The 20,664-nt window shown below is 40.2% G+C and overlaps 1 protein-coding gene across 3 annotated transcripts in view; it reads right to left on the bottom strand.

Annotated features, from left to right (window-relative positions):
• PIK3CG (phosphatidylinositol-4,5-bisphosphate 3-kinase catalytic subunit gamma) overlaps positions 1–15,805 on the bottom strand; it is a 33,471-nt gene extending 17,666 nt beyond the window's left edge. The window contains exons 1-6 of one of the 3 annotated variants that reach the window (XM_082280405.1): positions 15,674–15,805; positions 11,238–11,308; positions 11,070–11,130; positions 7,851–9,866; positions 3,605–3,670; positions 3,275–3,500 (exon numbers count right to left, since the gene is read on the bottom strand). In XM_082280405.1, the coding sequence (XP_082136531.1) occupies positions 3,275–3,500; positions 3,605–3,670; positions 7,851–9,854 (2,296 nt within the window). In that variant the 5' untranslated portion in view covers positions 9,855–9,866; positions 11,070–11,130; positions 11,238–11,308; positions 15,674–15,805. Of the gene's footprint in view, positions 1–3,274; positions 3,501–3,604; positions 3,671–7,850; positions 9,867–11,069; positions 11,309–15,673 lie in introns of all 3 variants that reach the window. The other 2 variants (XM_082280407.1, XM_082280406.1) reach the window with 2 other exon arrangements.
• Between the last annotated feature and the right edge of the window lie 4,859 nt (positions 15,806–20,664).

Genomic DNA, 20,664 nt, shown 5'->3' on the forward strand with positions numbered 1-20,664 from the left:
CTCAAGCTTCTGAATGAATCTTCAACTCAGAAGAGTGCAGATTATACAACACATGATGTATTTTGTTCATCTCAGCTAGTGAGTGTCAGCAGCATAAGCAATACACTGGCATTACCCTGCATTAGGGCAAAGACCTGAACACTGTTCTAAAATAAACTGTAGCTACACAGCAGAGGATGTGTATATATATCCTTAACTAATTTTGGAGATAAAGAGCAAGAAAATCGTACTGAGAAAGCTAAACATGGACCTGGATATTTAAAATAGGATCATAATCACAGAAGCATGGATTAGTTTGGGTTGGACAGGACCTTTAATGGCCATCTAGTCCAACCCCCCTGCAATGAGCAGGGACATCTTCAATTCAACTTGCTCAGAGCCCTGTCCAGCCTGACCTAGAATATTTCCAGGCATGGGGCATCTCCACCACTGTGGGCAACCTATTCAAGTGTGCCAACACCCTCATCATAAAAAACATGCCTTCCTTAGGCATAGTCAGAATTTGTCCCGCTTTAGTTTAAAATCATTAACTCCTGTCCCATCACTACAGGCCCTACTAAAAAGTTTGTGCCCCACCTTTTTTACAAACTCCCTGTAAGCACTGGAAGGCTGATGTTAAGTCTCCTGAGCCTTCTCTTCTCCAGGCTGAACAACCCCAACAGTCTCAGCTTTTCCTCACAGGAGAGGTGCTCCAGCCCTCTCATTTTGTGACTCTTCTCTGGCCTCACTCTAGCAGATCCATGTCTTTCCCATCCTGAGTGGCCCAGAGCTGGATGCAGTATTCCAGGTGGAGTGTCCCAGGGGCAGAGGAGAGGGGCAGAATTATCTCCCTCGACCGGCTGCCTATGCTACTTTTGATGCAGCCCAGGACACTGACTTTTTGGGCTGTTAGTGCACATTAGACTAAATCAGGACAGTTCAAATGCTGCTATCAAATTTTAAAAGTCAAGCCAAAAGAACTGGCTGACAACTCACAGAATACAAATGTTACACCTATCCTAGAGGGTTTTAGAGAAAAACTACCTAGCAGTGCCTGGTCACTAACGTGGTATCTCTTCTGGTAAAAAACAAATCTGACAGCAATATACAGGAGCCAATAAGTGGACTTCAAAATTAGACACTTTTCAAAAAAACCCTCAAAAATCCCAAACCCACAATAACACAAAAACAAACCAACCAAACAAAAACCCCCCCTAACAACTCCCCCACCCCCACCCCCTAAAAGCACCTAAGTTGTAGTAACTTGGATAATGAAACAGCTTTCTATAATGTAACTATAGATTTCCTAGACAAATGTCTAGGAAAGTTACTGTTTACAGTTTACTGTTAGTTCAGTAAGTATCCTCATTGTAATGTAATCTGAAAACTGTATGCAAACCAACTGAAGCTACAAAACACTAGGAATAGCTGATTTTAAAACACAAGTAAAGGCACTTGCTAAAACAATTTTCAAGTCTATCTGTCCTAAGAACAAGGTGCTGTGCTTTTTAACCCATGAAACAGCTGCACAGACACATTCCTGGGAGAAAAATCATCTAGCTCAGAGGCTGATGAAAGCAGATAATCCCATGCAAGATATAATATTATGATCTTAAGGATTTATTTATTTATTATTACTTGCTATCTTCAAATATAAGCAAACAGATTACAGTGAAAAGTGAAAGAAGCAGTTTGACAGCACGATTGCTACTGGAATAGTATGGACCTAGAAGGAAGGAATTCTTTATAGAAAATCCACAAACACTGGAGAAACACATATAAAAGAATTAGATGAGACTGCATGACAGAAGGAAATGAAACAGGACAAAACATTCAGACTGAAAATATGAACAACAACAAACATTAAAAATGTTGGGGCAAAAAAGAAGCAATAACTTAAAGAATAAATTTTAGGATATACATTTAAAAAATATAAGAAGTAGAAGGTGCTTGTAGAAAAAATTATGTCCTCAATAATCTGAGATAAATTACATTAGATATAGCATTAGTAGGACACTCCACAGTTTCAGGAAGCCTTATTTAGTGAAAATGTCAATTATATAAGTCCTCTTTCAGTGTTCTGCTGTACATTACATCCAAAGATTCTTTAACTTCAAAACCTAGTGGGTGTTAATGCGATTGCTTTCTCTTGAAACTTTTCTTCTTTGCCCACATATCCTTCAAAGATAATGCATTATGGAATCCACTGCTCTTACAGACATGTACATCTGCAAGGTTGTATAGTTTCTTTCCAAAATACAGGATTCTGACTAAATACATTTAGTATATAGAGTATTTTAAGATAAATTTAGGAAGTTGTTTAGAAACAATGTTTTATATGGGGCTTCAGTAAGTCACTTAACTCAGACTATGTGGTAACATAACAGATACTACACTATATATTGAAGAATAAATGCACATTTCCTTCAAATCTCTTTTGACACACCACCACAGCCACTTCTGCATAGCCAGAGTGGAGAGCCCTTCCAATCCAAGGACTTCCTGGCCTGGAGCATACCAGGCTGACCATACAGGAAGAGATGGTCTCTCTACAGCTCTTAGAATTTTAATATTGTCGTATGTCTTCTCGCACTTACTCCCAACACCAAGCAAGTAACAGGAACGAGGATAAACAAGTTTTTAAGGAAGTTGGGGGGGGAAAAAAAAGGCAGTCAAAACGTAGAGGCAAAGAGGCATTGCATAGCCCAACTGTGGCTTCCAAAGCAGTGATTACAAGAACTGGGAGTAACAATACCACATCTGTGCCTCACAGGACTCCGCAAAGACACACCCTATATATTCACCCCTGATCCACCAGCTACTTCCATGGCATAGCAGAGGCTCCACTGGAGTCCTCCCTGATCTTGTTGCCAAAAATCTTCTAGAGAGAGTTTAGGGGAAGGCTGTATTTTTTGGCAAGTGTCACTTTTAATTTTCAGTTAATATTTGTGTCTTTCTTCAGTGCTGGCATTCAGCTAAGGGTTATGTACAAGAACTTGTCTGTTTCCCAGTTGGCATGGCATGAGGTTCAAGAAGATAAGCCAAAGCTTGGGAAAGTAGGGGGTGTCCAGAACATTGATATTCTTCCCCTTTTGGGGTGAAATGAGCAAACAAATCTATTACTGGTTTAATCATTATTAATTTACACTCACTTTTTGAAGGAAGTAAAAATGATGCCCTTTGACAGTAATTTATCCACAAATTTCTAAATGAACAGTACAATTTGCTGCCTAGTTTTTCACACCCAAGGAGAAAAAACAGTATTAACAACAAAGAAATGCCTTTTAGCAAATACCTTGAGAAGTAACATCATACTTTTCTGCAGAAACCGATTTAATCTCCATTGTGACTTTATGCAGCAATTCAATTACTTGAACCTGCTTCATGAAATCGTGCAGCATTGCTTTTCCACAGCCCCTAAGATAGGCTTCGAGGATGACTGCAAACCTCTGTTGGTAGTGCATGGACTGGGCAATTTCGCTTCTTAAGAACCAAAACAAGAAGTGACCAATTCTTTTATTCTACAGGTAAAGAAAAATACTGCAATTAGCATTCATTTATTGACAAAGGATTTTAACAATGCCAGCAACTTTAGCACAAGTTGGTTGTATTTTGAAGTACTTACCCTCAAACCACGTTTTAGCAGAAATCTGGCTAATGCGCTGTCATGATATGGCTCAAATTTCACAGCCTGAGTAATACAAACATAGAAGACATGTTGTTAACACATTTAAGATCCCCCTGCACTCACACTTAACCAATGACATCTAGAGAACACACTGCTGCAGGAGTAGAAAATGTTTAACAAAGTGGGTCTTTTGAGGCTTCTCTGTCTGATTCAAGAAGCACATTTTGTTTGCAACAGGTTCTTTTCAGGTTTACTATTAATGTGACAACACAGGTGTGGAGTACCTAACCAGGGAGTCCAAGCTGAGCATATGCACAAAGCAACATCATTCTTGGCTAAAACCAGCAAGATCAGAAACCAGTCTGCAGTATGACTGACACTGAAAATGCTTGAAATGATCACTGACAGATGGAATAATATAACTGTAATAGTTCTTAAATAAAATGTTTCAATAATAAAATACTGGTTTTGGACAACATCTGCTACTTTGGGACTAGGGCACCAGGATTTACTACTGGGTTCCCCAGAAAGCACAGGATACAGGAGCAGCTTTTCAGAGCACTTATCTGTCGTTTATTCCATAAACAAATGACAGAATAAAAGCTCTGATACACAGCCTATATTAATGAAGTACAATTAAGAGGAAGACTTCGCCAGACCTTTTTTTTTTACTGACTCTGTGAAAACAGATGTGTTTTTTCTCTTCCAAAAGCTGTTCCCCTCCATCCAAGTCCACAGACATTTCCAAGCTACTGACAAAAAAAGGGGGGCGGGAGGAGGGGAAAGTCAACAACTGTTTTCAAGTTTCAGCATTGGAATCCTCTTGCTGTTATTCTCTCCTCCATCCCAATAACCAAGTGACTCAGTCTACCAGAAAAGTATCACACTTCCATGTTCTGGGCTGTGCTAGGGAACTTCTCCACTTTAACTCATTTTTCCAGCAGCTTCTTGCATGTTCCTTGAGGAACTCAAGTTTATAGAAGGTTTGTATTAAGATTAATGGTGGAAAAAAAAGTATGCATTTTTATCCCATGGCAGTAAAAGAGAAATAAGAAGCATACAATCTATGAATCAGTCACAAAATCCCTGTCATGAACTGAGGGGGTTGGTGAATGGCTTCAGGTTCTGGAAACAGAGTGCCAGGAAGCAGCCTGTAGGGAGATTAAGGGAAAACAAAGGGATGCGCAGAGAGCTGGGTGCATGTAGTATGCTCAGCTTTCAGAAGCAACAAAGTATGCAAACCTCTAGCAATAGTTATTCAACAGAATATAATGGCTCTTTCAAGGTCACTGTGGTCTGCAGCTTGCAAAGAAGCAACCAAGCCATCAGCAAAGGTCTGCTAAATTCATCAAACAAATCATAATTTTATAAACTCTTACAAGTACTGTGGCACACAGTTGCGTTTTTATTATTAAAATATCAACATGATTTCTGAAATGTAAATTGTCCTGTGAGTTTATTCAAAAGGAAAAAAAAAAAAAATCAAGCTTTTTCACTCAGCCTTCCTGAATGAACAAACTTATAAAAATGTCACAAAGACATGTTCTTTCTAGCTGCTGGCTAGGAGACAGACAAGGAAGCCAAGCACCAGACTTGCCCTTCCCCTGTATCATAATTCTGCAAGAACTGTCTTGACTGTCTGTGCAGTACTGTTTTATTTCCCCAAACAACATTGTCTTATTTAGGAAAGACAACGAGAATTCACAAATATAACAATATAAAGATCCTTCTACTTTGTGTATGAGATTATGAGGCATGAGGGGTTTTTAATAAAAATTAGTTTTCACTGCAGTAAGGTGCCCAAAAGCAATAATTATCACATAAATTCAAATGGATTTCTCACAGTTCCAAGAAAGCCTATTATAAACCTCATTCTAGTATATACTATACTTAATGTTCACATAGCCTTGAAAAACAATTTAAGACTGAAATACAGCCAAACAACCAACCATTACTTCAAAATAAAATGTCTTTATTTAACTTGCAAATATATTTTAACATAAAACAATATTAAAAATTGTATTATGACCATCCTTACTGAGCTGATGTTTCAGAAAGAATTATTTTTAGAAGTTCAGCCCATTTTTCTTTTTGCTTCACAAAGTCAAATAACAACTTTTGCACAGCAACAATAAAAGCTGGACATTAAAAAATGTGTGCTGGCACTACATCAGGTCCCTGTGTATACCTTTGCCTTGTCAATTCAGCAGAAGGCCTTTACTCACTGCCATATACATGCAGTACAGCCATTGGCATTTATCTTACAAAGAATTTTGTTGCGTTTTAACTACCCTGTCCATGGTTTATCAACTGTACAGAGAACAACAGACAATCACAGGAAGCTCAATAGGTTGATTTATGGTATGGCTGTTTCTGTTTGAAATAAACCTGGAGGGGGAAATAAAATACTTGATTTCTAACTCTACAGAGGATAAAATGGGAATATCCTGTGCAGAGGGAAATAAGCCATAGAGCTTTCATAAAGGCATGCATCTGAAAAGTGATGACCATTTGCAAGAGATGTGTCCACTATAGCAGACGAATGGCCGACATCCATTCTCTGAAAAACGTAGATTTTAAATATACTGTCATACCAAAACTTTGCTGCAGGATGCTGACATCTTATATTCCATAGTTACCTAAGAAATAAAGACAAGGAATGCAGCAGAGAGGTAAGAGTTGGAATCTAGCATGTTTTTCGTTTTTAAGGATGGTAAGTTCACCAACACCTCTTACTAAAAATGACACAGTGAAGTTAAGGCACTATGATTTTATGCTACATTATTTGATTTAACTGTTAGAAAGGTTTATTCTTTTTAAAGCTCACCAGATTCATACTTCCTGAAAACAAACAATTTTTTTTTAAATGGAAACAACCCCAGTATTTCCCCTATTTTCTCAGGCATTTTGATAGCAACCAATCATCATCCCAAACTCCTAATTTGGATACAAAAAAAGCAAATAAAATTGCTGAGCCACATGTAGACAGCAAAAGCTCACAAGCCAAGCATATATATAGCAGCAGCTACGTGGGAGGCCCAATGAGGTAACCGTAGCGACTCCTTTGCTTAATGCAGAAGTGCATAAATTCTGCCTAATCTTCAGACAAGCGAAGACAAGGCTCGAAAGGCTTTGTTTAAAGCACTACCAATGTGCAGCAAAATCTGAAACACTAGCTTCATTTTCCTGGAAATCTGGGCTCTCCCTGAACCTGCAGAAATAAAAAAGCGGCTTCCCCAGCTGCAGCAGTTCCGTTTTTTGATTTGTTTTTTTTTTAATCATGAATGTTGTCCTCTGATTCTTTGAAAAAAAAATTTCATGCTCTGAGGGATAATAGCCTTTCCATGCAAAACAGAGCCCTGTCAGGTGTAGAAGGCCCACAGAACCACCTGGCTCCAGGGGCCATGTTTACCAGGAAGAACACAGGTTGCAGCTTTTGTCAGCCACCAGAGGAAACTGTGCCATTGCCAACTGATGACACCATGCTGAGCGAAAAGCAACCAAACCAATTTTCTTGTGTAACTGATATAAACCTTCCCAACATTTGATCTGCACACAAAGTGCTTCAAACCAATACAGCAGTGATCCCTTGCCATTAGAACCACAATATTTCACCCAAGTTCCCAGAAGGACTTAACTTTATTATGTAGTCCTAGAAACCCTTTAGTTACCTTCAAAATTTTGGGGGAGGGAGGGAGCTTCTAGATAAATTTTCTCCCCTTAACAGTACAAGACTGAAGTCACTGCAACATACTATGTAATTACACTGGTGTTCTTGACCTAAACCCAACCCCAGGTTTTTCTTCAGGCCCTGCCCACGTCAACATCTGCTTTGCTGTCTTTCTGTCTACAGTCTTTCTAAACTATCAGTAGTCAGTCAACAACTCTTCAGTGCTGTGTGATTCAAACCTGATATGAACAGGATTACAGAGAACACAGGATTTAATCTCGTCATAGATGTGCTGGCATTAACAATTTCCAGAAAAACTAACTACTGTAAACACAAGATGCAAATTGTAAGACACAAGGCAATGGTACCACAACAACAACAACAAAGGTAAAAGACAAAAAGTAGAAAAGTGTATTTTGCATTAATCTGGTTATTACCACTGCTTTGACTAAATATTGAAGACTTCAAAACTAGGGAATACTAACAAGACCTACAAAAAAGGGAAATGCAAATGATGGGGTAACACAAATATATCCCTGGAGGGCAGAGTTCAAGAATGCAAATACACCTTACCTGCACAAGCTGTAAAAGATAATGAAGAACATCATCATCTTCTAAACTTTCCAGTTTTTGAACTGCCATTGCTCGGACATTTTCGTCTGAAAAGTTACAGTCCAGAAGTTGCATTGTGAGTCCAACATCTAAAGTGCTCTGATCCCAAGCCTCTTTTTTAGCTAGCAACTGGTATGTTTTGGCCACTATTTCTTGTTGTCCCCATTTCACAGAGCTAAGCAGCTTAGGATATGCCTTGGGGTGCTTTATGCTCTCATATCTAAAGTGCCACAACAGTTCTTTGTCCTCAGGAGAAAGTGGATTAAGTGGGTCAGTTGCTATGATCTCTTCAAGTTGCTTGCGAAGCTGGTTGGGCATTTCAGCTCGGGTCCTGTCCCCCTGGGGATCGGATGATATCCTGTGCTTGGGAAGGGCAATTGGGTGACAATATTTGTCCAGCACAATAGAGACAGCCATTGAGTTTTCTTTATCTGGGTTAGTTGCTGATGTGAGTTTGTCTGCATTGATACTCCCTTGTTCTTCCCCCTTACCTGGAATTTTCCACATGTGGAGCACATACTCCCCACTTCGAAGCAAGAAACGGTGATCTATCAACAAAAGATTTACATAATAGAGAAGCTGGGTTTTGCATTTTGCATCAGAGTTGGAGGATTCGTGTGACTGAAGGTTTGTCTTTGCAGATGGTCCCTGTGCTTTGCCACAGTATATCTGAAGATTCAGAAGTGCTCCTTTAGGCAAATCCTTGATTTTGATGTCAAACTCCAACCAAATATTCCACAGAACCTCCTCAGTAAAAGGCTTTGATGAAGTTCTTCTCTGTGAAAGGAGCTGCTGCCCATGTTGAATGTTAGCCTCTACAAACACAGTAAGATCAGTATTTCTTGGTAAAACTGGGATATCAATGCCAATTATTTTCACTCTGAATTTCCTATTACAATCCCACAAAGAGATAGTGAAGACTCTCTCATGATCTTTTCCATCTACTGTCAATTGTTCATGATACCCTGTAACTCCTGTACAGTCATCCACCAAAGGCCATTCTTCCTTCTGAACTTCGTCCTCATTCGGGTCAGGGGGATTGTCTAGGACAAGGTGAATTTCTTCCCCATTCTTAAGGCACTGTCTTATCCAGTGAAAATCTTTGATTGGTGTCTCTCCAGTAATGTACTCATCTCTGCCACAAATCCTGAGAACAAAATCCAGTTCACTGTGATCTTCAGGAATGTCCATCAAAGACTTTTTCTTTGCCATTTTTGTGAAAAAGCTGTGGAGAATCATATCTGGAGTGTCATCTATTGACACTTTAATTTTCTGACTAGTTGTTCCTCTATGTATGATTATGAAAATGTTATTATTAGTGATCTTTTTAAATAAATATTCTGGGAGTGGCTTAGATGTAGTCCATGGGTGCATTGCATATAATTTAGGATCTCTGCAGGCTACCTCTATCATTCGTGGAGTGACTAATCTGCGCCGGGTAAATTCTAGTTCATCATCATGCACATTGCTTACATCAGTGACATCATAACCAATTAAATCGTTAAGTTGCCGCTGAAATTCCTGAACTTCTTCTGATGGTTTTTGCTTCTGAACAACATAGATCTTGCCTACCTTTTTCTGTAACACCTTCCAGTACAGTATGCAGTCCAATGTCTGTAATACTTGATGTTTATCATAAATTTCATACCATTGTCCTTTCTTCTGATACTGCAGAATAAACTGGTCCGGGGTGAATGCATGGTAGAAGTCTGTGGTTTGACTCATCTCTATTGCACGCATCCAAATCTGTGCCTTCATTTGCTCAACCGTACAGTTGCCAGCTATTTCGAGTAACATAATTTCTGGTGCTTTAGTATGTTTATTGCTTGTAGGTAAAATGAACTCAATGGATATCAGTTCCATTGATGAAAAACTACTCGATGTACAATGAGGTTTCATTCTTCTTCTCCTTCGTTTGTTTTCCTCTCTCATAACAACGGGTTGTTCATGATCCCCCAACTCCATGCCAGAAGAAATCTAGCAAAACATACAATTACTCAATCACTTTCTCATTTACATTTATCTTTACTCTTACTTTTTAACTTTTCATATACACTTTTTATATTTCTGTTTTCCCTCAATTTCTTGTCACAAATACCTGATTCACATAAACCACCTCAGATATAATCTACTCAATTCAATACCTAATATAAATAAAAAAACCCTCCAACCAACTCCCAGTGATTAAGTAATTAATGTAGAGGTTTTAAACATCCTGCCCAGATTTTACTGGGGATAAGCAGTTTGAATGTGCAACCTCCATATTGATCTCTTCTTGCTTCTATTTGATCAAGCACTGATTCTTCTGCTGCCTCATCTGTTTTGATGCTGCTGATGTTAACATAAGTGGATTTTCATAGAAATCAAAAGACACACTCCTGTATATTAATAGAATGCAGTCCCACTGAGCTCCAGGAATGGCATAAAGTAACAAAATAAGCAATTTCTTTGCAGTCTGGACAGATGTGAGCCTATTCCCAGTTTCCTCTGCCTCTCTTTTTAGTGATGAGGAATCAGGACTTCAATCTAAAAAAAGCCCTCAGGATGCAAAAGTCAGGGACTATTTCTGAAGATATATTTAATGTGCATCTAAATTCAAGGCTAGTGTCCTTAGATGTGCTTCTTTTAAATAAATCAATTCACCAGACTGATAATATCCATCCATTTTCAAAGTACACACTGCCAGTGTGAACTATTAGTTTGTTACAGAAGAAAAATCTCCCAAGCTGATGCTGATTTATTACCCTATACATCAAATCACACCTAAACCACCAGTGAAACAATATTAAACATGAGTAGCCTACTTTATCAGCATTCAGTAAACAAAAGATATCGTTGCTCAGTTAATCTCCATTGACCAATATTAAAGTGGAAATTATTCACTAAGAGCTTAGAAGCGGAAGGCAGTGCTGATCGAGTGCACTCACACAAGCCAAGTTACAGCAACATACTGAACTTTTTTTCCAAGCAACACTTTCTACACATAAAATCTTTTAACTGCTGGAGAAAAGTAAAGCCAGTATAATGATGCCTTAGCAGATAATAAAAGAAGCAGATAAAATATAAATGGCTAAACTCAAACAACATAGCATGCTAACTAAAATTCTTCTTTTGAGTTCCAGAAAGCAACAACTGTGGACACACCACCTCTGTAATTGACAAAGTACAAGGAAATATTACCTGCTTATAAAACAAAGGCTGAATTGCTGAAGATGATTCATTTGTTTAATTTTTGTAGTTCCTGTTTTTTTAAAGGAAGATCATTCACACAAAAAATGTCTTTGTTTAAGCTGTTCTGCTTTTCTTGCTCAGCCTCATATCCAGATGCAAAGGAAGTGCTGCACTTACCAGGAAGGAAGTTTTAACCAAGTTGATTATACATATGATTGCTCATTTTAAAAGAAGTCAGAATGCTTTTCCTGTTACAACAGTAAAAATATATCAACAGTACATCAATTTAACACATATGTATAGAAGACATGCTTAGAGCCTTTTAAAAATAGCAAAGAATAACCTGGGTAATAAATTTAATGAATTCAAATAAAATATTTAAACCAAATAAATTTTTGAGAGATTACCTTAAAAAGGAATTAAATATAAATACTAGATAAAAGACATCTAAATCTGCAATGTTTCATTATTTTTATTTTCATGGTGATAGCCCTTTGAGGACTCCCAACTTATATTCACTAGAGTTTTTTAAGGCAGTCTCCATACATCACATAAAGATTGTATATGCCATGGATCTTGCATGGTAAAATCAGCAGCAGAACTGCTGGGCAGCCTTACACCTAATATCTTTAACTCATTCATTTATGATTACAAACACACAGTGAAATCCACTAGAAATGGCAACTTTAGATTCAGGAAGAAATTAAACCATAGACTTTCCACCCTAATTCTTGTGGTTAACTACAACCTGAGGAGCTGTTCTTTTACTAAGAAAAGATCCCCACAGGAAAAAAAACATTTGGGAAAACACATACAAAACAGAAAGAAAAGACAGAAAACCCTCTAATTTCATCCTTTTTCCTTATGACTTTTCCAGTTAAAATTGACATTTTGAAGAGCAACAAGCAGTACAAATCCTACAGTGGTAGATATCATGCAAAAATGATGACTCTTGAAAAGGAGGAAAAAATATGAAACAACTGAAAGGTTGTTTACCAACAGTGAAGTGCCTTTTTAAAAAATACATGCATGTTTCCTATTTATGAGACACATTTTTTATAAAAATGTGAAAAATAACCCTTCCCTCTGTACTGGCGAAAGAATCTGACAGTCTCTTACTACCTCCAACATGCCAAGGTTGATTAACACTCTGCCAAGGTTAAAAAGCAGAAAATACCCTCCAACACTGACACAACTCTTCTCTCTCTGAGCATCGTTCTGCTTGTCAGCTAAGATATTTTCTTTTTAGAGGCTATTTTTCTTAGGAAGTCAGTTTGGGGAAAACACATATTTTATCTTTTAAAGCCAGTATTTGAATTTTCTCAAGGTAGTGGTGAAGTTACCCTGACTATTTTGTTGCTGACACAAAAACTACCCATCTTGGCCAAGACACCTCCAAAAGCCATACTCCACCCACGTGCAGCCTGTCAGCATTCATCAGCCACAGCTTCTGTGGCATCTCAGCACTACACACTGCATTCCTCTCTCATCTTGTGTAAATTCTAAAATGCAATATAGTCACGTATTTTTCTTAATTTAAACCAGCATTAAGGGTTTTTTCATGCCAACAGGCTATGTAGATTTTTTGCAAAGAGTCCTTCCACTAAAAGTCATTGTGCTACCCCATTAAGTAAACCTGGAGTCATTTCAGTTTCATTGGGTTCTGCAGATCTAGGAAAGCTTCCTGGTTTAAATGTCCTCAGCCTGCTCCTATGAGTCATGCACCTAAGGATTAATTCTTCAAACACATATACATACAAAAGCTCTTCTACCACTACTCCAGAGATCAAGATCATCAAGACAAGCAAAGGCAGCATCTCTCCCTCATGCAGCAGAGAACTGCCCTGCACACTGCCCAGCCAATGCAATTGTTTCACACTCTCATCCACTTACAAAGGCAGGTAGAGCAACACCTTTGTGGGTTCAGATATTTCCCCACAAATTTCATCAGACACAACACAAAATGTGTGACACTTCTGTAGCTGCCTTGGCCTTACAAGACTGTCTTTTCTTCTGCATCCATTTGGGCTGTGACCTGTCATGTCTAGACCAGCCTGATCCAATCGCCCTCTCCAGTTCTGCTCTGACCCCTTTTCCTCAGCTTCAGAAGGCAGTAATTGGCTTGGAGCGACGATTGTCTCTAATCTGACTCTTCAGTGATGCATTCTTAGGGTGACACCAAATTGTATCCATTTTCTGCTAATCCATGTGTTGGCAAAACCATATTTCCTCATGCACATGAATCATAAAACTTTGATGTTTACAATGAAAAACAATTTCATGTTAAGTTCCTAAAACCTTTGTCATGCCTAAGCTTTACTTACAGTATTGACATTTCAATGTGTCTACTGCAACAACGCCCCAAAACAAGAGAAAAAAAATCACTATTTTATTTCTAATTCTAATGAGCTTCATCAACCCTCAATATCCCTATATTACAAGAACTGCCCTACACTGGTCCAAAAATCCTGATGGGGTCCAATGGAAAAGGAGGAGATGGGCCTGTAAAAAGTAACTAAGACAAGCAACCAGTCTTGCCTTTGTCTCCAGTTGTGTTCCTATCTCATCACTCAGGTCAACAATCTGATCATAACAAAACCAGCAAAAAATTAGGTTAATTTTCAGACGGATCTGTTCCTTTATCTGACTCAACACTTGCAGGAGTGGTAGGGCAGTGAGGGAAGAGAAGGAAAGGGAATGAAGCCAGCAGAGTTAAGCATAACTGAGACTGAAACATGACTCACAGCAGGATTAAGAGATAAACTAATGAGTAAAGCTGTTAAAAGATTTGAAAAAACTGCCTGAAAGGTGCTTTAAAAAGACAAAGTGGTATTATGATGTATTACTTAGCTACAAAAAATTTAGGATAGCTGTCAATAATCTTGACTGCTCTGTTAAGACTATGTTAGAAGTCTACCAGTTACTATCATGCTTATTCTATATTAGCTCCTGCTTCTGTTTTAATCCATCATGTGAAAACCTTATTTTAAAATTATTCTTTTCACTTTAGTGTGAACTCCTTCCCAGACAACTAAATTTTCAAGAAAATAAGCACTCTCTACCAGAGTAAAAATTACCTCGTGCATGCATCATGTAAATACAACACTAATGTTTACATTTACAGTTTTAGACAAAGTTCACTTGAAAGATAAATCAAAAAAAAATCAAAACTACCATGACAAGACTCAAAGTTTTCCAAGCAGCATGCTACAGCTACTTGCCCACAGTGTTGTGTAGCAGGAGATGACTTTGCACTTGCTGGACAGGAGTATATCTTCTCTACTCCTACGGTAATCCAGTGCTAAACTTCACGGGGAAGACACAGCACTAACATTTCAAGCATGAACACAACAAAAAACCCCTTTTCTCAGTTTCTTTGTCAGATCCTCTAGCAACTACTAGCTCTCATGGGAATTAAATCAGCGCAGGTTCCCATTAGCAAGTAAACATCACAGGTAATGCAGTCACATTCCTCATCAAAAAGTATATGAATCAGCAGATACAGCTTGGTCGGGAGGCTGGGGAGTCAACCAGACTGCTATTACAGCTGTAGCACTTTCAGGATCCCCTGCCTTCATCGCCTTTAGTTTCTATATGAGTTGCTATTTGGGGCTCCTTCTGGAACAAACAGTAACTTCTAGCTGGTTCCGAAAATTCCGGTAAGAATTTCGGCAAACTTCTAGTTAACTGGGGTTACACAAGAGATCTAGTAGTAATCTCGAAGTAATCCACCTTGGAACCAACACTTTGCAGAGTTTTAAAACCCAGAGATCGCTGCTACTGTTCCTGCCGGGACACACTCGTTATTTAGACACTGCCTGTCCCGTCAGCTTGCGCCCGCTTTTCCAACACTGACTGTTAGCTGCGTGATCTAATCTACACCAGCAACCAACTCCTGAATGCCCTCAGCTATTATTTCAGAGGGTTTGTGGTGTGCAAAGGTTTTATTGTCTACATGTATCAGATAGACACAAGAAATTTGTTGGATGAGGAAATAGTTACTTATTGTTTAAAAGCGGCGTTGTAGCAGAGCTGACTCACTGATCTTAAGACTCGAGAGAACTTCTACCACTGTTCACTGCGATCCTTCACTTCACATCGTTTCATTCAACGTTCCAACAGCTTCCTTAGCGGTTTGGCATCAAACTCGTTAACTCCTGTTCGGGCCACGACGTGAGGCGGGACCAAGGCCGCGAGGGACCGGGCAGCACGGGGGGCTCAGCAGTGCCGGCTGCGGCGAGGACCGCAGGGCGACCCCGGCCAGCCGCACAGCCCTGCGGGAAAGGGCTCCGCGCACGGGAGACAGGAGGCGGCGGCAGCAGCGAGCCAGGGCCGAGGCTGCCTCCCTCCTTCCTTTCCTCCTGCCCCCGGCCCACCGCCCGGGCCCAGAGATGGCGGCCGGCACCGCCCGCGGGAGGGCGAACCTCGCCGCGCCCGCGCCGCCGGGGCTCCCGGGGCCGCCCTGCGGCGGGCACGGGGCCGGGGCGGGTACGCCCGCGGCCGGCGCGGGGAGCGGAGCCGCGCCACCACTTGCGAGCCCGGGCCTCGGGCAGCACCGGCCCGGGGCGGGATCCGCCGCGACCCCCGCTGGCCCCCGGCACGGAGCTACTCACCGCAGCGGCGGCCCCGGCCCCAGACGCGGCCCCGGCTCCGGACAGGTGTTTCCCTCAGCAGGAAGCGGCGCGAGCCGGGGGCCGACGGGGAGGCTCCATGGCCGGCGGCAGAGGCAGCTCCGAAGCCGCCGCCAATCACACGCCGGGCAAAAAGGGAACCGGCTGCGGGGCCTCCCCGCCCCGCCCGGCCCCGCCGCGGCCCCGGGCACCCGGCCCCGACCCCGGCCCCGGCCCCGCCGCATCAGCCGGAGCGCACACAGACCCTCTGGCGGGGTGAAAGCACTACAGCTGCGGTGAGGCTTAGTCGCCAGCACAAGGCCCGCAGGACTTGTCCTGGTGTCAGCACAGGCAGCAAAACTTCCCTGGGCGCAGCTTCTTGAGGTGTTCCTTGCCCAGGAACCCAGAGCCGGCGTGCCCTTGGCACTCCAGCAGCGATCCCCGCCTGCCCTGACAGCTTGTTCAGCCCCACACGTCAGGGCAGCGACGAATTAGTTTGTCTAAACTGCCCTTAAAAACCCTGGAGATGGCCGCCTACTCCAGCGTGGTGGTCTTCTGCTTAGGAAAGATTTTCGTGCTGTCTGATTACATGTCTTCTACAGATCAAGCATCTTGCTTGTCTTATTCCTCTTATGCAGTTTGGGGATTTTCTTCCTCCCTCCCCTCCAGCTACTTTCTTGTTTGAATTTGGTGTGTTACTGGTTTTCTACTATTTTTCCATCTCCAGACAGGGCAGTCCTGGATCTCTCTTTTTAGGTCATGTTCTTTAGACCTCCTGCGATTCCTGTAACTCGCCTCAGGTTCTTGCTAATTGGGCCACATTGTTTTTGGAAAGCACTGCTCAAAACTGGACATAGTAGTATTCCAGCTAAGGCTTTGCCAAGGCTGCCCACAGCAGGAGGATTAATTCGTCAGCCTTACGGTGCCAGACTCCAAATGCAGCTCAGGCATAACCATCCACATCCAATTCAAACAAACAAACAACTCCCCCTCACCACTCTTTCCCCATCCAGGCTGCTGTCTGTTTGGCTCTGAATGGAGCTGAGTGTTTCTGTCTCCGCAGCTCTTGTTCAGAGTGAGCAGCAAAACTCTTTCCATGATTATGTTGAGACTTTTTTTTGATCCAGACCTTGCAATGAGATTCACAGGTGAACTCTGTATGGCGCAGAGTGCACACACTTGCCCTGAAAGCTAGGCTGACATAAGATTACATCTTCAGGGAACACTCTACAAGACCATAAGTTGCCACAAAGACTATAAAAATTATTATGATTTTTCTAGGTACATGTTCTTACCTTCCATAGAAAGAAAATATCAGAAGGAAATAACTAGTATGTTATACATATAGATGCTATTACAAAAAGTTTGATAATTGTTGTTATAGCATGGATGGATTCTTTTGACTGAAAAAATCATATTCATGGTGTTAAGAATCATACCAGCCAGAAGCAGAAAAAAGAAACGTCTGTTTCAAGATGAATATCCATTACGCTGAACTGTGTCTGTAAGGAATCATAAAAGCTCTGTACTGGCCTCAAGTTCCCCTTTACATGAAAACAAAGCAAAAACCTTCAACAATTTATTGTGATGTGTGTGCAGCATAGGGGAAACAAGGTGAAGACTGACTTCGTGCTTGGTTTTGCCTGATACAATGGGTAATATCTGTCAAAGAAGTTCAGCTTTGCACAGCATTACTGAATGCTTTAAAAGATATTTAAAAGCCTTATCAAAATAGGAAGTCTTTTTTTGTTGTTGTTGGCTGGATCCCCAGATGGATCACTCCGGGAACACAAGTGTAGCCAGTTTGGCGACTAATCCTGTTAAAATCCGTGGACTTTATTTGGGGATGCACAAACATATGGAGATTTGAGCAGCTGAATAAAAAGACTCATTTGTCAAAAGACAGTTATAGAAGGGATAATTTACAGGCAGAGCAAATGACACGTTTCATGTTGATTTCAGCCAGAATTGTATAACATTTTTAAAATAGCTATAAGTCAATATAGTGTTATTTGCGATGAAAGAATAAATTATTTTATGCATTAAATTTGAGAAAGGTTGGTAAACTGAAAATCTTGCTCTCTTCAGGATTCAGTATGTTAATAAAATATTACATTTTTGCAGTTTATCTTCAGCTTGTCTATATACAGCTCAATTTTCTTTATTGCCTTTTCTAGCAAGTCAAGTAATACAGACTTTCCTGCAGGAAAGGATGCTCTCCTTATAGGTTGTATATTCTTTGGAAATACACATTTTAACATTATTTTCTCCCTGTTCTTTTCCAAATGTGACTTAAAACATTTCCCATCAATTATCATTTGGTTTGTTGGGGTTTTTTTTAGTCAAGAACAGCCTGCACAATAAATTGAAATGCATATTTTACCATAGCAAAAATGGAACTTTGAAACAGTCAGGAATACCATAGCTTAATGAAGAAAGGTGAAGAACACAATTTGATATTTAAATGAAGCTGATTTAATCAAAATTAGTCATGCAAAGAAGCAATCATTTTGCTAATATAATCTTGTGGGGTGCAGTCAAAATGCAATTATTTTCTTTATCTACCAGCTGTAATAAAAATATGACAAGGAATTGCTGTAATGATCTTAAATGGGAGTTTTGGAGGTTGAAGAAATGTAAGATGGTATCTTTTGTATCCTCTGCACAGTCAAACATCAGTTTTTATGTCATTTAGTGGAGAAACTGCGATAAAGAATAACAGCCACATTAAATTCTCAGCAACAACTTTATATACTGACATATGCTGGATAGAAATGTTCTGTTATCATTGACAAACTGGGTTCATTGCAATTTAGGAAATAGTATCTAATAGTATGGGTTGGTTTTATTATCTATATTGCCAGCAGAGAAAAAGATTAAATGCAGAAACTTTGTAGGTCTTGTAACAACAAAGTCAAAGTCTGCTTGCCTAAACCCAGCAATAGCTACATTCAGTTTTGTAATTGTTTCTTTATGTAAAGAAAATGGAAAAACCCCATTGTATGATACATTGTGCATCCTGGTGGAATGATAGGTAGACTTCTCCCTTCTTGGAGAATTTATGAGCTGGAATTTTCTAATTGGGTTGTAAACTCTTTATGATGCATTCAGTGGAGGATTTAAAATAAATTGACAGAATCCTTTTATCTTGCAGCTCTGCTGTGAAAACTGATCATGTAAGTGATCAGTTGTATTAACACTACTGTTATTGATTTGTCCATATGCACAATCATATGGCAACTTTGGTATCAAAAATAAGCTTCTCTTCTTGCTATAACTTGCCAACAAGCAGAGGAGGAGTGAGCTGAATTTTAGTTTGGCTTTTGCATCATGTTCTAGGTATGGTAGCTGCTTGTGAAAGGGATGTAACATAGATAAATGGTGCCTGCAGATATGTCCTCCATTCACAGATTTATGTCATGGGAAAGGCAGCTCTACTGATACTGGTCATTTCTTGGGGAAACAGGAGGAGACTTTGGGGGAATAGGGGGATCCAGAAGAGCAAATTAAGGGTGGGCTCTTGCTGCACCCCTGTGTAGGCAGTTAAGTCCTCTGTGAGATGTCTCCTATGTGAGCTTGTTTTCCAGGTAGAAGCTCGGTCCAGGGGAACCTTTTAAGGTCTGCTGGGCATGAAAGAAGCCTTGTGGCCAGATCCAGAAATGATCTCTGTGAACCTCTGTAGGCAGAGCAGAGTCAGGAAATCTCTAACAAGGAAAAGAGGAGTCTTCCCTATCTCTTTCCCATCTCCCTCAAGAAATACCCACTCTTCCCTTTTTCTCCTAATAGGTTGGTGCTCCTGGTGACTGAGATTTTGCACAAAATCCCTCACTTGAAACACCTTAAGCTCACAAACAGGAAACAGCAGGTGTTCAGAAGCTTTCTGAGATACATCTGCTGAAGACTTTGTCTCCCATTTTACTGATTTAGGCTGTTATACTTCAGAATAGGTATTTAAAGCACAGGGTGGGAGTACAAGCTGTTTCCTCTGTGCTACATACATACACACACACATCAGCTGAGACGTAAAACTCACATAATACCTCTTACTGGCTTGAATGCCTTTTTTGGTCTGTTCATGTGTGTATGAGTTTGTCAGAGAGAGATGTACTCCTCATGGTAGCAGAGTGTATGTAAACAGATCTTTAAGATCACTGGTTATTCTTAAGGGGTGGAGAAACTCAAGTTTTATGGCTGCTGACAGAGAGGTCTCAGTATTAGGTGGTGATGCAATATTGCATCATCTTGTGGTGTTGGGACATGACAGAGGAAATAAAAGAGGTCAGAAATAGAAATATAAAGAAAGGGAGTTCACAATTCCAACAAGGCCTCTAGTCTAATAGCATTATATTAAGTGCTCTTTAATATAATGTAGGGACAGGAACTCCTCACTCTCTGAAAGTTTCTGACACAGAAAATAATGAGTCTAATTTTTTGATATGTTACGAGGTTTCTCTAGACAAGATCTCTGAACTGTGTTGCAGTGCTATCTTCCTGTCCTGATATTTATTGCTCTTAATCTTTGAAAATTTCCTCAGCTGTATATTCATTTGTTGGTGCAACCTTCAGTCTGTGAGGAGGTAAATATATTTGCATTGCATGGGAGTTATGTAAGGATAGACTTTTATCAGAGGATTTCTGTATTTTTGTTCTTGTACATGAGTAATATGAAATTCTTTCCCTTTAAATTACCTCATTGCCTCTCTCTGTATATTAAAGCAACATATCCTTTAGACAGAAAAATGTTTCTTACCAGAGTTTCAGGCACCCCACAGGCAAATTGATCTGCTGTCATAATACTTAGGAATACTGAAAAGACATTTAAGGAGATCTATTTGTTTCAGAGAGTCTAGTTGAATAAAACTTGGCTCCGAAGAAAGCTCTTTCCCAGCCTGATCTTTTCTGGAAACACACCCTTAATCTTCTCCAACAACTTTAAACTTCAAGAGGTGGCCTTAGCAGAGTGTCCAGGTCACCACATCTGAGGGGGTTTTGGG

The sequence above is a fragment of the Coloeus monedula genome (genome assembly GCF_965178545.1).
Source record: "Coloeus monedula genome assembly, chromosome: 4".
In the NCBI taxonomy this organism is placed as follows: domain Eukaryota; kingdom Metazoa; phylum Chordata; class Aves; order Passeriformes; family Corvidae; genus Coloeus; species Coloeus monedula.